The sequence below is a fragment of the Pempheris klunzingeri genome, chromosome 24, assembly GCF_042242105.1.
Source record: "Pempheris klunzingeri isolate RE-2024b chromosome 24, fPemKlu1.hap1, whole genome shotgun sequence".
NCBI classification, from domain to species: domain Eukaryota; kingdom Metazoa; phylum Chordata; class Actinopteri; order Acropomatiformes; family Pempheridae; genus Pempheris; species Pempheris klunzingeri.
Window position 1 is genome coordinate 1660819 of NC_092035.1, and position 16675 is coordinate 1677493.

At 43.0% G+C, this 16675-nt stretch overlaps 1 protein-coding gene and 1 pseudogene across 1 annotated transcript; both read left to right on the top strand.

The window, feature by feature from the left end:
• The first annotated feature begins 265 nt into the window (after window positions 1-265).
• Window positions 266-1604, top strand: LOC139223934 (leucine-rich repeat-containing protein 4C-like; annotated as a pseudogene).
• Window positions 1605-2977: 1373 nt separating this feature from the next.
• LOC139223630 (major facilitator superfamily domain-containing protein 6-A-like) lies at window positions 2978-14977 on the top strand. Its single transcript, XM_070855595.1, has 7 exons — window positions 2978-3090; window positions 4187-5717; window positions 9200-9297; window positions 11558-11719; window positions 11836-11934; window positions 12886-13178; window positions 14283-14977. Exons 2-7 carry the CDS (start codon window positions 4189-4191, stop codon window positions 14490-14492), a joined length of 2391 nt encoding a protein of 796 aa, XP_070711696.1. The 5' UTR covers window positions 2978-3090; window positions 4187-4188; the 3' UTR covers window positions 14493-14977.
• Window positions 14978-16675: the final 1698 nt, after the last annotated feature.

Here is a 16675-nt window from a genome sequence, read left to right on the forward strand (position 1 = left end):
ACCTTTGTTTGTGTTATTGTGTCTGAAACAAATATTATGCTGGATCTGAACTACACCTTTAAAACATAACAATGACTCAATAACACAAACAAACTAACTGAGTGAGACAGTGGTGGACCAGCAGCTCCTGTGTAAAATGACTACTTCTTCCAAGGGAGTCTGGTGTGTGTGCAGAGAGCGATATCACAGCTGTTTGTGGTTAAACCAAAAGGTTTCAGAGGTCTCTTAGCTCGTCTCTGTGTGTTTTCAGAGCCGTGGAGCCATGATGGAGTTCCTGTTCCTCCTCCTGGTGGTGGCAGAGGCGTCTCGCCGGTCTCACAGCGGCCTGTGCGAGGAGGGCTGCGACTGTCCGGGAGACCTGAAGTTCACCATCTGCTCTCGGGCGCGCTTCACTCAGCTGCCCAGCAGAGTCGCCCCCACCACCGAGCTCCTGGACCTGTCGGACAACTACATCTCCGTCATCCCCAAGGACTCCTTCGGCAAAAGCCGCAAGCTCCGCGTGCTGCTGCTGCAGAACAACAACATCAGCGTGGTGGAGGACGGCGGCTTCTCTCAGCTGGAGTTCCTGCAGAAGCTGGACCTGAGCTGGAACCGGATCTCCACCCTGACCGAAGGCTTCTCCGTCGGCCTGGCGTTCCTGCGGGAGCTGCAGCTCGCCCACAACCGCCTGACGACCCTGGACAGCCGCAGCTTCCCGCACCTGGACGGCCTCCAGAGGTTAAACCTGACCAGCAACAGCATCCACACCATCCACGTGAGGTCCTTCTCCTCCATGAGCACCCTGCGGCAGCTCCACCTGGAGGACAACCAGCTGAGGTCCCTGAACAGCGGGATCTTCTCCATGCTGCGCTCCCTGGAGGTCCTCAACCTGGCCGGAAACCGGATCAGCAAGACGGAGATGGGCGTCTTCAAGCCGCTCACCAGCATGACGCTGCTCAACCTGGCCAACAACCAGATGTCCACCATCTACTTCAAGACGTTCCTCAGCATCCACACCTACAGCACCCACATCCTGCTGGAGGGGAACCCCTGGAACTGCGACTGCGACCTGCAGAGAGTTTTCCGGAAGCTGCAGAGCATCCAGAGGCTCTTCCTGGACGACTACTACAACCTGACCTGCCACGAGCCGCCGGTGCTCCAGGACTACCGGCTGATGGACAAGGACACGGAGCTGTGCCTCGCCGAGACGGTCACCGTGCTCATCATCACCGCCACCGTGGTGATCACCGTGCTGGCCGCCATGCTGATGGGCGAGAGGAAGAGGAAGAAGAAGAAGAAGGGGAAGCACTGGACGCAGCAGGGGGAGCTTTCAGATGAGTCGGACTACTGAACTACACATCTGTCTTCTTCTGTCACTTTCTATCTGTCTGCTTCTTTTTTTTTTTTTACACTCTTTCATTTTCTGACTCAGTTACTTTCGGGCATCTGTTGTCTCATCGCTTGTCGCTTAATTCCTGCAGGAACATCTGCACGCCTGGAAAGAGATTTCACATTCTGTGGTTCATTTTGTCGGATTTCCCTTCTGCTGCACACCGAAAAAACTAAACACTGTAGAAGGAATTACTCTCAAACATCTGTTTCACACTATTTCAGTATATTTGTAGACTTTTCCCCAAAGCTTAGCTGGAATATTAATAAAAAAGGGGTTTAATCTCTCATCCCTGATATCTGAATGGTGAATATTTTAAGTGAACAGGTGAGGAGCAGGTGTGTTTCTGATGCTCCTGATGTGACCCACAGCTTGTGTGACATTTTACTGACTAAAACTTCTTGTTCAAGACAAACTTTCTGTCCTCGTTGTCGTATTTTCCAATTAAAAAAAAAAAAAAAACAACAACAGAGGAAACAGCAACCGCTTCAGTGTGAAACAGAAAGTGAGCAGCGCCCCCTGCAGGTGACACAGGTGTGCTGCAGCAGAAGGCACTTGATTCGGTGTCACTGAGGCACCAGCTGGGTGGGGTTTCTTGTTTTCTTTATGCTCAGATCAGCCCTGTGAAACTGCAGGATGCAGCACAGAACTGCTACACACACCAGAAGAGAAAGGAAATAAATGAAAGACGAAAGAGACAACAAAATGTGTCCTCTGTCTCAGAATAAAATAAAAGAAAACCACTTTTTCTTTGGCATGATGAGCAAAAACGCACCTCAAACACCTCTTAGCCTCTATTTTATGACACAAGAGTGCCAGCGTCAGACTTTATTTGTTGTAATGATGCTTTTTCCTCCTAAAATGACAGAAAAATTAAATTAAAATGATTAATAAATACTAAAGCCTGTTATAGTTGCTGTAATATCTCTCTGTTTGAGCCCAGAGGGACTAACAGCCACTTCTACATGACTTCACCGGGATGTTTTTGTGTGATTAAAGGAAGTTTCCCCTTTAATTGAGACGCTGGGGATGTTTAGGTGGAGTCGCTCATCTGCAGGAATTGAGCACCGAAGGCCACCGGATATGGACACAATAAAAGCACAACATTTAGCTCAAAGTTGAGTTAAGCCTTGACACATTGACTGACCATACATGTAAATAACATCTGGACGGCAAGCAAGCAAAAACACTGGTGAAACTGTGCTGGAATAAATGTTTAATAACTATTTTTACCAGTACTTAATCGTACTATTCTTTTAAAAATCTGTTAATTCGTGATTTAATTATCATAAAAAGTCTGAAAGATGCAAATAAAATGAACAGCTTTCCAAAGGGGGCTATCCAAGTTAATAAATTATCATTACAGACAAAGAAAGCCAGCATTTGAAAATGTTATCAGAATAAACGAGAGGCTTTTATTTTGGCAGCGCAGACCGGAAGAAGAAGCGTCCAACATGGCGGACTTGACGGCGATGTCTCCGGACAGGTGGGAGCTCCGGTTGGACGAGCTGCTGTTGTTCTCAATACAAAGAGCAGAGCCGGAGAAACACTTTTAAATCCAGGATAAACAGGAATATGGAGACTTTGGGCTAAATTTAAATATTACTGGTTTATTAAAAGTGTTAATTATAGCGGGTTTATTGTGAAAAATGTCCGACTGGGGAGAGAAATTGAACAGAAAGTGCGCAGTCATAGTTTAATGGGAGCGGTGACCTGAGCAGGTAAGACAATGAGTTTGTGTTTAATGTGTTTTATTTCTTATTTAAAGCCTTTAAAAGAGTTAAAATGGGACTAAAACGTTGCAGTGACATCAGAAGAACCGCTTCCTGTCTGTTAAACCGCCTATTATTTATTTTAAGATGTTTTTTTTAAGCTTGTTTGCTTCATTTTCTGCTTTAAATGAATTTAATTAGGTTTGTCTGGCGTTTTAGAATAAACAGAGGCTTTGTGGAAGATAACAATCACTTCCGCATGTGATCATCAGTGACAGTCAGTGACGGACAGACGGTTTTCAAACTGGGGTCCGAGGACCTCCAGCGGCCGTCTGAGGCCCTCCTAACCGGCCCTATTGGCTCTGTATTGATCAATATTGCTTTGCTGATCAGATTTAATGGTGCATTGATCTCAAACTGGGGTCTGGGACCTCCAAAGGGGTTTTTATTCAATCCAGACCACCTTTACCTTTATTTTGTTTATTGTAAATGCAGGAAAAGAAGATTTCACTGTTTAATTGTTTTTTTTTTCCATCCCGATCACATGAAACCAGGTTTAGATCAAATATTTCTATTTTTAGACTTGTTAAACCTGGATTAAATAGCACAGCAGAACTCCAGAGACTTTATAAAGCACAAGATCAGAATCGTGAAACCTTTATTTTGTTTATTTTTAACAGAGAAAAGGGAGATTTTACTGTTTTCTTTCACCCAGACCACATGAGACCAGGTTTAGATAAAAAAAAAAACATATTTAGCACCGTATCGGACTCGGAAAACCTCTATTTTACTTGTGAAAACACAAAACAATTATTCCACTAACATTTGGACCTGATTTCTATCCTTAATTAGCCATTTTTGGTCCCTTAATCACACTTTGTGTCAGTGTTACGGCCTAAAAAAGCCCGTCTGTGGTGTTTAAAGCTCCTGTAAAAAGAGATCTGTTTGCACTAGTGTGGGCTGTGGCTCATTTTAAAGCAGCTGTGTTTCTTAAATTTGGATTTAATGCTCATTTCCTGCCGTCCTCGTCTGCATCATTTGATTAATGAGCGTTGGAGGCTTCTGGCCCGGCGGCCGCTCTCACCCTCATTTTCTTATCCTCCAGATATGACAGCTGACGACAAGGTTGCCATCCTGACGGACGACGAGGAGGAGCAGAAGAGGAAGTACGTGCTGGCCGAGCCCTTCAACACCCTGTCCATGGAGCAGCAGGCGGGTGCTTCTGCGGCGCCGGCGCCCACCTCGGAGGTATCGCCCGAGCAGCAGCCGCCTCCTGCCGCTAAGCCGGACTCCATAGACTGCTGCAAGAGGATGTGTCTTCGCATCAACAACCACCTCCTCGTCTCCAAAGTCTTCTACTTCTTCTTCTACGCCGCCTACGGCTCGCTGCACCCCCTGCTGGCCGTGTACTACAAGCAGCTCGGCATGTCCGCCAGCCGCAGCGGGCTGCTGGTCGGCATCCGCTACTTCATCGAGTTCTGCAGCGCCCCCTTCTGGGGCGTGGTGGCCGACCGCTTCAAGAAGGGGAAGGCCGTGCTGCTGTTTTCTGTTCTGTGCTGGTTGGTGTTCAACTGCGGCATCGGCTTCGTCAAACCGGCCGAGATGAAGTGTGAGGGGAAAGCTCCCGTGGCGACGGTGGTGCCCGTGTTGACTACCCTCCCGCACCATAACGCCACCCACCCGAGCCACTCCGCCAACCGCACCAGAAGTCGCCGGAGCCTTCTAGACTTCTCTAGACTTCCTGAGCTCCTGGACTCTTATTTTGGCGTGCACATCATGCACAAGCGAAGCGTAGACGCCAACGACACTTCAGTTCCCTTCAAGCCGGCCAACACCACCCACCGCACGCCAAACACCTCCCTTAGCACCACAACAACGAGCGCCACCACCACCACCACCACCCCTGCTCCACCCAAACCCAAGATCATCTACAACAAGGACCAGGTGGAGGCCATCTTCCTCCTCATCCTGCTCGTCATCATCGTGGGCGAGTTCTTCAGCGCTCCCGCCGTCACCATCGTGGACACCGTCACCCTGCAGTACCTCGGCAAAGCTCGCGACCGCTACGGCCTGCAGAGGATGTGGGGCTCGCTGGGCTGGGGTCTGGCCATGCTGCTGGTGGGCATCTGGATCGACCACACACACATCAAAGTCACCATCGAGGGCGTCGGCTGCGAGGTGCCCGACTTCCGCCTCCACAACTACAAGATCGCCTTCATTGTCTTCGGTGTGCTGATGGGCGTGGCCTTCGTCGTGGCCACTCAGTTTTACTTCGAAAAAGGTGGCGACTACCGGCAGGAGCTTCCAGAGGGGGTGGTGGCGGAGGCGGACGGCCCGAGGGCGTCACCCGAGTCCGGCTCCTCGGACCAGACTCCCATCGTCCCCGACGCTGCAGAGGAGTTCCACTACAGCGACCTGCTGAAGCTCCTCTGCAGCGTGCGCTACAGCTCCATCCTCTTCGTCGCCTGGTTCATGGGCTTCGGCTACGGCTTCGTCTTCACCTTCCTGTACTGGCACCTGGAGGACCTGAAGGGGACCACCACGCTGTTCGGCGTCTGCTCCGTCCTGAGCCACATCTCGGAGCTCGCCGCCTACTTCACCAGCCACAAGTTCATCGAGCTGGTCGGACACGTCAGGTGAGACTCATTCTGGACCATCAGGCCTGCAGCTAACACTTGTTTTTAATAAATTCTTAATCCTTCAGTCTGAAAAATGTCAGAATTAAAAGTTCCCAGAGCCCAAAGTGACGTCTGTTAAATGCCAAAACTCAAAAATATCATTTTAGAACATGAATACTGCATAAATCTGCATTTAAATACACATTTTAATCATGTAAATGCTCCAAAACTCTTTAAGAAAGACAAGAAAAGTGGAAAAAAATGAACAGAACCAAAACCTCAGTCGGTAAAAATAACATTTCTCAGTCTAAAAGATAAACTGGGATGTTTTTTTGTGATAAAACATCTTGTGAATCACGACAGACTGATAATTCACTACTGAAGCTTCAGCACTGAGAGGGTTTGAGACAATGCTGCCATTGATGCTCTGGTGGGTGGGGGGGTGCCGGGCCTCGGATCTCGCGGGCGGCGGGGACATTTGAGAGTGTAGTGTTAGATTTCAGCTCCCCACCTGCACAGGAAACACACGACGACGACAACTGTGCTGTTGACTCTGAACCGACTCCTGAGCTGACGTTAAACTAAATCCACTGCCCTGCTGCTGCTGCTGGAGGTCACATTAATGACTAACTAAAAGCTGCTCTCAGAGTTATTATTGATTTTACAGGTAATCAAGCTTCAGATGTGTCCTGGTTTTACTTTTAGAGGTCGGAAAAGATGAAAGTGATGGAGGAAAGTCTGAAAAAACAACCAAGCTGATGTATTTTTGCTGTTTTCTCTCCTGGTAATTATCTGTAGGGGTCATAATTATAACTATAATCATAATTTTGCCCATTTTAATTTGTGTTTTCTGTTGTTTCTAGTTCTTGTACAGTAGCATTAAGCAAACGTGTTAAAGGATAACCAGCATATTATGAAATCTGGCTCCTGTCTGTTCCAATCCTGGTGTCTAAATGACTGGTAGGTGCTAAAAGTGTTGGAACTGGTCCAGTAGATCACAGTAGGTCCACTAAAAGTGTTTGTTTGATCCACTGACAGGCTCAGAGTGTTATTCTAAGTGTGTAACAGCATCATGGAAAGGATCCCTACAGAGAGAGACCTGGAAGATCCTTTTGGTTTAACCACAAACAGCACACACACCAGACTACATTCACTAAAACACTCATTTTACCATATAGGACATGGGGGTTGCTCGTCAAGCGCTGCCTCGAGCGGTGAGTTTATTGGTGTTATTGTGTGGTTTTGGTGTTTTAAAGGGTTAGTTCACATGCAACACAATATGTGTGTCACACTATATGGCACAAATAATCGAGGCAGCAGAAGAGCAGCAACTCCGTGTTCTGCAAGGTAAAACCACAGTTTTTTTCAATGGAGTCTGGTGGGTTTGGAGAGAGCGATTTAACCGCTGTATGTGGTTAAACAAAAATTATCTTACAGGTTCATCTCTCCTTTCCATAACGTTGTCAGGCAAAATGTTTTGTACCTACTAGTTAGTTATAAACCAAGACAAGACAAAGTCAAACTGACAGAAGAAGAAGAAGAAGGTAAAAAAACATCTGTAACACTGAGACACAGTGAAGGTTAATGTGTCACGCTCTGCTGCAAACACACTTCCTTTCCTTTACTGGAAAGTGTGAGCCAGAGCAGAAACGTCTCGTCTGTCTTCTAGAGAGGATGTTAAAATGTCACCTCGGGCCGCTTCACTGCTTTTACAGTTTTTTAATTAATTTAATCCGCAGCTGAAAATAGTCCCTCCACAACATGCACCGTTTTCTCCTGATCTGTTTGCTAAAAAACTGCTGTTTTAGGAAATAACTTTTTTTTCTTTTTAAGAATAAAACAATGTGTTTCTAAGGTGTTTTTTTTCTTCAGCAGCAGCCAATGGGCTTTCAGCTGAGCGCCACAAACAGGAAGTGTTTAGAAACAGACTGACATGTTGTTAGTTTTGGTCTTTTTGTCCAAATGTAGTTATATTATTATTTAACACAAATTAGCACTAGGTATTAATTGGCCAATATCACTATTTACAAATATTATACTGACAATTAATGGGCTCATATTCTTTCATACCATAAGAGCAACAATAGCAATGCTTTATATAGTAAGTGACAAATTATGTACAGCTGAAACAGTTCTTATTTTTATTATTTTACCAGTGATTTTGTTGCTTTTTGTCATTTTATATGACATTAAATTGAACATTTTGTTGGTTTTAGACTATTTAACAAACACAAAAAGCTCCTTTCATGACGGTTATAACGTTCAGTTTTTTGTTAAAGCTACTTCAGAGAGTTGTTGATTTAAATTAATGATCTTTTTAAAGAATATAGATTGTGGTGCTGTTTCTTAAATTGTTAGATTTATTAAGGGACTCTGGTATTAGACTGTTTTAGCCAGTTGTCCCCAATAATAAAGTAGCTACAACATAACAAGTAAGTGTTAGCTCATGATACCTGCCCTCTAATACAGCGTCAGGTGTTAGCATAGCATTGTTAGCATTCCTTGTTTAATGTCATATCCACGAGCTAACAGCTTTATCTTGTGGTTAGCGGCGTTTATTATTGTCATCCGTGGGAAATACTAACATGGCATGAATCCAGAAAGCTCATATTAGTGATAAATGATGCATGTGTTCATTGTGCATCACCTGTCTTACCTGTGTGTGTGTGTGTGTGTGTGTGTGTGCTGAGCAAACACTGCATTAATCCCGCCTGGTGATGAACACATGGATGTTTTCAGGGCGTGTCGCCCTCAGATCCGTTTGTTTGTCCTGGTGAGAGCAAAGACGTTCACCAAAGGGGATGTTTACCTAACGTCAGCGTGCTGCTGACAAACCCTTAAAGCACAAGGGATTATGGGTAGAAAGAGACACAACTCATCTTCTTGTATTTGGAGATTGCGACCACCACAGAAGAAGAGCTCAGACCACTAAAAGTCACAAAATGCAGCTGAAAATAGAGATTTTTTAACTAAATGTGGTTGTAACAGTTTGTCAAATTTAAAGTTTACACGCTTTTGTCCTTTTATTATCATTGTAAATTGAATATCTTTGGATTTTATTTCCTGTTGGTGAAGTAAAATAAGAAATTTAGGACTTTACAAACCTGTAATTGGCATTTTTAATTTTACACTAAGAAATAAGAAAACAGTCATTTAAAGATAAACAGGGTTCATACAGGTGCTGGAAATCCTTGAGAATGCTTGAATTTTTATTATTCAGGGTAAGAAAAAGTGCTTGAAATGATAATCTTGTTAAAATAATGAACCACTACCTGACTGAATAATTCTCTTTTTAGATAAATAAATAGAATAAGACGCAGACAGTCTGATTTATTTGAGTATATGTCATGTACCACAGCTGTAAGGTGCTGGAAAATGCACAATTACAAACCCACAATTTGATTTATGTGTTTTTCTGGTGAATTAAAACTCAAATTTTTCACTAATTTATGTCCAAAATGTTGTATATTTACACCCTGTCCTCCTCCATCTCTTCCCAGGGTGCTCTACATCGGCCTGGCCTGCAACACCGCTCGCTACCTGTACATCTCCTACCTGCAGAACGCCTGGGTCGTCCTGCCCATGGAGGTCCTTCAAGGTAACGTTTGGGAGCTAGGACCCTGGGGACGGGACGGGACAGGAACCGGGCTGTGTTTGTCTAACAGGACGCTTATCAGACGGCGGCCTTTTTTCCCCCGGCTCATGAACGCCACTGAAGCGGGCCAGGAAGTCTGTTATTATCGCCTAACTCGCTGGTTTATCGTCAGCCGTGGCTCGTTGTGATGATTAATGCAAACAAAACCTCAACCGACCCCTTTAAAACCCCAGAGAAAAACATGTTTCTTATAACCACAGAACTTCACTGAGAATAATCAGGTTTTTAAGTTTCACTCGGTGTAGAATTAATCCAGTGAAGGAAGTCTGTACGTTCAACGCTGCACAGCAAACAGGAGCTGCTAAAGGCCGATTCAGCAGAATTTTAACGGTGGTAATGCGACAACATGTAGAAAAATAGGAGCCACGACTCCATGGCAACATTATATATCCTGTTTACATCCACCAAAGCATTATGGGAAGCGTAGTTATAGACACAACACAGAGAATAATGCTAATAATAATAATAATAATTGGCTGCCGTGAGATACAAACAGTTCAAAATGAGCTCCGCCCTGAGAAAACACTGACGGCTCCCAGAATAAACAAGTGAACAAACTAGTTCAACACGTCACTGTCTGCTTTGTCGGCGTCAGTCATTATGTAAATTGATTATACAGGCCGACAAATAACAGACAGCAACATCAATATTTGAGATTCTGCATAAAAACACAACATCTAGAATTAAAAGATATGAACTTCTCAGTGCTCTCTGGTGGACAAACTATGTAATGGAGACACTGTTTGTAAATTAATTACTATCAATATTCTAATTAATGGCATTATAAATACAGTTTCTTGTTAATTATCCCTTAACATGCACTATTTATTTTATATCTATATGTTTATATCAAATAGAAGCAATAAAGCTCCTTCAAAATAAAGTAATTTAAACTGATTGTGACTTGTATTTAAGCTGATTATTGATTTCATGTTACTGTAAATAATTTTAAAAAATTTAGAATAATATACATAGTACATTTTTTATTTATTATATGTATTTATTATATTTTTGTATTTTATTATTTATAACTTTTTTTAATTCCAACTTGGAAATACATACAGACTAAATATAAAATATAGACAAAAAATACGAATAAAAAAAAACTAATAAAATTAATTAAATTTTAGCGTTCAATAAAGCAATTAAACTTTAAAGCAGATGAAAAGTTAGTTATAATAGTATATAGTTAGGTGAATCAATGCAAATAGACACAAATAGTATATAATTACTGCAATCAATTTAACGTCACTCCATCGTCTGTATGTCTGCACGCTTAAAAACTATTTTTAAAAACTGTTTTCTCTCAGAGAAGCCGATGGAGTTTAAATAAACCATCTTGTGGACGTGAAACAAAGAAAAATAAATCACAGGAGCATAAATTTATAATGTGATATTTGCAAATGAAAGGAAAAACAAGAGGAGACCTGATATTACAGAAGAAACGAAGGAGGTTTAGCTCCTTTGTGTGGATGAAGGAGCCACAGTTGGATGGTTTTCTGCTGTGTGGTGTGTTGTGATCTCAGCTTCGCTAACCCTGATAAACAAAGTGTGATTTCTGCCACTGAAACCGGAGCCAAAGCCCCCGAAAACAAACGCGGACACTCAGACTCTCAGCTGTTCTGCTGAAATCTTACCGCAGGGCGAGTCTGTCCGAGTCAGAAAACAGACGAGACAGAGATTTATTTATTTATTATTATTATTATTTATTCTCCCTTTGAAGAAGGCGAAGGAGGAGAGAAACGTTACAGCTGCAGGTTTCTCACACGTTTGTGCACGACGACTCCGCAAAGATGGAACCAGAGCGGAGCGATCAGTAGAATATTAGAACATTAAGACCTCTAATTATTCATATTTTCCACTGGAGCTGCAACTGATCGATTAGTTGTCAACTATTAAATTAATCACCAGCTATTCTGAGTAAATTTTTATGAAAAAAAAGTCTAAATTCTCTGGTTTCAGCTTCTTAAATGTGAATTTTTCCTGGTTTCTTTCCTCCTCCTGACAGTGAACTTAATATCTTTGACTTGTGGACAAAACGAGACATTTGAGGACACAGATTGACATTTTTCTGATATTCTATTGACCAAACAACGATTGATTAACAATGGAAATAAGCATTAGTTGCATCAAATCTTAATATTAACACATTTTTCTGTAAACGCCTCTTTCTGACCCACGTCTGTCCCCGTGTGTCCCCCAGGTGTGACCCACGCCTCAGTTTGGGCAGCCTGTATCTCCTTCCTGAGTGCGGCGGTTCCTTCGGCGCTGAGGACGTCGGCGCAGGGCATCCTGCAGGGCCTCCACCTCGGCCTGGGCCGCGGCTGCGGAGCCATGGTGGGAGGAGTGTTCGTCAACTACTTTGGTACGTTTTTGTCTTATTATAACAAAAAGCAGTTCAATAACGGCGCTGCTGGTTTATTTTGGGCGGTTTTACCACCAAAAATTAGCTTTAAAATAAAACTTTTGTTGTCTTTGCAGGTGCTGCGGCGACGTTCAGAGGAATCGGCATGGCGTCCCTCGTCATCCTCCTCATCTTCTCCTTCATCCAGTGTTTGACCGGAGAGGCTGAGGGCAAAGGTCGGGAAACAAACTCCCTCCGTCCACACTGAGAGCTGACTAAAATATGGTGAAAGATATAAAATGGGGCTTTATAGGATCATGAGTATGAAGTAATTCACTGACAGCTAAAAGGCTTCAGGTGATCCTTTGGGACAACTGATCACCTGATCACAGTAGGTCCACTAAAAGAGCTTGTTTGATCCACTGACAGGCTCAGAGTGTTATTCTAAGTGTGTGACAGCATCATGGAAAGGATCCCTACAGAGAGAGACCTGGAAGATCCTTTTGGTTTAACCACAAACAGCACACACACCAGACTACATTCACTAAAACAGGGATTTTACTTCTCTGAATACAGGAGCTGATGGTCTACTTGTTGTGACTTTAGTGTTTAAACACATCAGTTTGGATCCATTATAATGCTTTAAAACCCCAAAGTCACACAAGAACACAAACAAGCTAACCGATCAATGCAGCAGTGGACTAACAACTCCAGTATTCTGTGAGGTAAAATCACTGCTTTTGTGAATGGAGTCTGGTGTTTGTGCTTCAGTAGTGCTCTGACAGCATCATGGAAAGGATCCCTACAGAGAGAGACCTGGAAGATCCTTTTGGTTTAACCACAAACAGCCGTTATATCGCTCTCTGCACACACACCAGACTACATTCACTAAAACAGGGATTTTAGCTCACAGAACACAGGAGTTGTTTGTCTGCTGCTGCCTCGATCAGTTAGCTTGTTTGTGTTTTTATAGTATTGAGTTGGATCCAAATCAAACCTTTAAAACACCAAAGTCACTCGATAACACGAACAAACTAACCGATGGAGTCAGTGGTGGACCAACCAGTCCCGTGTTCTGTGAGGTAAAATGGAGTCTGGTGGCTTCAAATAGAGCGATGTGACGGTGGTTTCTGGTTCCCTGAAGGATTATGTTTTGTAACGCTTCCTCTCACTTCATCGTCTCTCAGAGGACAAAATGCTGGCAGAGAACATCCCGGTTCCCTCCAGCCCCGTTCCCATCGCCACCATCGACCTGGTGCAGAGCCACAACGCCGCCGGAAGCCCCGCCGCGGCTCGCCAGGCGTCCTCGGTGCCCGTCAAGAAGACCAAACACCAGGAGGAGCAGGAGGACGTCACCAGGCCGGCGTGGGTGCTCTCTGGCGCCCCCTGGGTCACCATCGCCTTCGCCATCTTCCAGATCAAGGAGATGATGAACATGGCGAAGATCGGCGGACCACCTCCTGAAACTCACCCGCTACAGGTGAGAAAGACCTTTTACTTCAATTACAGTGTAAAAATACTCTTATTACTACTATATGTATTTATTCTATATATATTCTTACTGTTATATATTCTGTCATTAGATTATTATTCCTCATCATTCATGGAAAAGCAGGATTTTACTGTTTGTTTGAGCTCATTTTTAACTATTTTAATATCAGAAACAACTGAAAACAATCATCAAAATAGCTGCCTGTTAATTCTCTATCAATCAACCGATTAATTAATCGACGAATGGTTTCAGCTGCACTTTTATAAACTGCTGGGGAGTTTAATTTACAACAAAATGTCCGATTTTATCTGTTTTTTTGGGCAAAAATCTTAAAAAATATTTAACTGAAATACCTCAAAATACAGCACTTGAGTGTACTTCCTTAAGTTTTGGAGTACTTTTAGTGTACTACTACTACTACTACTAGTACTAATGATCATGATATTGATGATAATACCTGTGTTTGATGAAATGCTTGTTGAACTCTCACTAACCTGAACTCTCTGACACTTCCTCCTCTAACCGGCTGCTCACACACACACACACACACACTGAAGAAAGGTGAGGCGTTCAAAGGTCAACGGAAAAATACCGTGTGTGTTTGTACGTGCATGCAGTGTGTGTGTGGGGGGTGTGTCCAGGGTTTCCTGTGTGTGTGTGTGTGTGTGTGTGTGTGTGTGTGTGATGCATGCAGTGATAAACGGTGACTTTACCTTTTGTGTGTGTGTGTGTGTGTGTGTGTGTGTGGTATGTGGGCGTGTACCTGCATGCATACGTGTCTGCGTGTTTGCCAACCGCCCACGCCCGCTTCAATGACGCCATGTGAGGTGCATGCACGCTTGAGTTACTCCCCCGGTGATGCCCCCCCCCTCCCTCCCTCCAAGACATCAAGGGAAGTTTGGATGCTTTTAAAAGCTAGAAGAAGCTAAAATATTAGCATTAGCATCATTCATTCATGTTTTTTATTCAAGCTCAAGCTTTTTCAGATAGAAGAAGTTAGATAGGTAGAAGTTAAAGATGCCAGATGTGTGATGCAACTGGAAAACTGGCTCCCGTTCAGCCGCTGTCACTGTTTGTTCCTCTTGTTGCCAGGTACCTAATGAGCAGGCGGCGGCCGAGTACGAGGCGGTGGCGACGTCGCACGGAAACTCAGACGCTGATGGCGGCGGCGGCGGCACACAACCACCGGCCGCCTCAGAAACAGCCACACAACCTAACGCCACCCGTCCAGCACCAGACTGTAACGAGGACCGAACGCGGCCTAAAGAAAACCCGGTCTTCACAGCAGAAAACACAGACTGACTTAGAAACTATTTAATTTTCACACTCTGAGCTTTAAACTCAGTGTGTTTTTCTAATATCCAAATCTTTTTGTCTTGAATTTACTCTTAAAATCTGCTCACTGGAGAAACACTGTATTTATATAGACTTATTGTAGAAACATGACCATGAAACACTGTAGAAAATATCTGGGAACAAGCTGGAATTACTATTTTTTAATGGTTTTAAGACTCATGGCTTGTTTAAATGGATTTTTTTTTTTTTTTGCAATGGGACGTTTGGATGAACCTGGAGGTGCGTTTGGTGGCGTTTTCCCCTCAGAGGTGGTCGAATCCAACTCTCCTCAGAGCGCTGCGCACTATATTTACTACCCTTTACCGGCGGAGTGTGAAGGAAAATCCTTCAAATATTAAAAAAGCCTCTTTATAAAGTTATTTATTAACTTAATACAAGTGAAAGTGATGTTCTTTTTAACTCAGCAGTTTGATTCAACAGCATTTAAAACAAGTCTTTGCACCAAAGACTGTTTCTATATCAACAGTGGCCTCTTGTTTTGCCTTTTGAATGCTTTTATTTTGAAGTAGCAGCAGCAGCAGGAAGTGTTGCGTTAGCATTAGCATTAACTCAAACCAGCTGCGGTACGACCTTAAGCAAACAAACAGTGAGGCTGATATCATTGAGATGAAATTGACAGTAATGCTGGATTAATTACTGCTGCAGTGAAAGAATGGCGGACCCCGCCACCAACAATGAGAACTACCAACACGCCAACCAGGAAACGCATCCAGAACAGGGTTAGATTTTATGAAAATCTTCAACCTCTGTTACATTTTACTTTTATTTGCTGTGTATTTAATTATGGTTGCTGACTAAATTAGTAGAAATACTCAGACAGACTTGTCAGGAACTAAAAGGTGGAGGTGACACCATTAAATTCTTGAATTTAGTCAACAAAAGTCTTAAATATTTTCTCTTGGGGACGTCACACACCTCTAAACTACACATGGGATTATTCTGTGTGTGGATTGAGCTGCAGGAGGCTGTTTTTGTCACTAGTGCAAAGGTTAGATCATTAAATTATTGTTTCTAGGAGATATTCGGGCAAACACAGGTTTTCATCATACTCTCATACTTCACCAGTGTGATTGTCAAACGGGTAATAATTGGATTTAAAATGGCCGTAAAACGTCTTAAATTTAGTTCTGATATCACAACAAGGGTTTAAAAAGCTGTCTGTGAATTTGGAAAAGTTAAAAACAGAGTGGGTGGTGCGTTAGAAAGCTCCAGAAGGAGCTACAGTGGTAAGTGGACCTTGAGTTAAGATACTTCTGTGGACTGAACTTGAAGAGATGGAGCCACAGAGCTATTTTCTAGATGTTCCAGAGCTTTCAGCCATCTTATATGGCCTTCATCAGCAGGTGGATCTAACCCATAAAGGTCCACTTACTTACTTTTTTTATATCTTTCTAATTAGATGGAGGTTTCTCAGTAATTTTGGCTTTTTGAGAACCGACATGATACTTTAAAAGAAAAACTTCACATTATTTCATCACTTTATTCAAAACAAAGACGTTTTGTGCATATTTGTATAATTTACTGACGAAGAAGTGCCTCTGATAGTCTTCATCAATCTTATTATCGTTGTGAGATGTCGAGCAAGGATCCCTTTACTGTCCTGCACTCCTACACACAAAGATCTGTCTTCTTCTTCACTTTTTAAAGTCTGATTCCAATATTTTTGTACCGGAGCTGCCAACAGCAGACAAACTATATTTATTCCCAGTATTCACTGTTTTGTGTTGTCTGGGAGGAAAAATCCTCAGAGGCAGAATTAGATGAAGAATCTCAGATTACAGTAGATTAAAATCAGCCCTTTAGTATCAGTGTGTCTTAATCCTGTTGGTAAAAACATGGTTTAATTACTCTGTTTGTTTTATTGGCCTTATTATTATTATTATTATTAATAAATGTATTAGTGTAATTTAACAACATGTATTGTTTGAACAACAGTCAAAAAATCCCCTTAAATATTGTGTTAAAAAACAGTAAGGTGGTGAGTGGATGAAAGCTCCAGAAGGCGCTTTAGTAGTAAATCGACCTTGAGTTGAAATATTTTTGTCAAATTGTTTCTTTCAAGGTCAAGAATGAACTCAGAGATAAAAAAGAAAGAAAAAATGATTGTTGCTTTCAACAAAACAGCCTCT

Excerpts from the sequence above, each read along its gene's own strand:
- LOC139223630 (XM_070855595.1), top strand. The coding sequence starts at position 4,189 with ATGACAGCTGACGACAAGGTTGCCATCCTGACGGACGACGAGGAGGAG. Across the intron at positions 9,298-11,557 it reads GCCCATGGAGGTCCTTCAAG|GTGTGACCCACGCCTCAGTT; the intron begins GTAACGTTTGGG and ends TGTGTCCCCCAG. Across the intron at positions 13,179-14,282 it reads CTGAAACTCACCCGCTACAG|GTACCTAATGAGCAGGCGGC; the intron begins GTGAGAAAGACC and ends TCTTGTTGCCAG.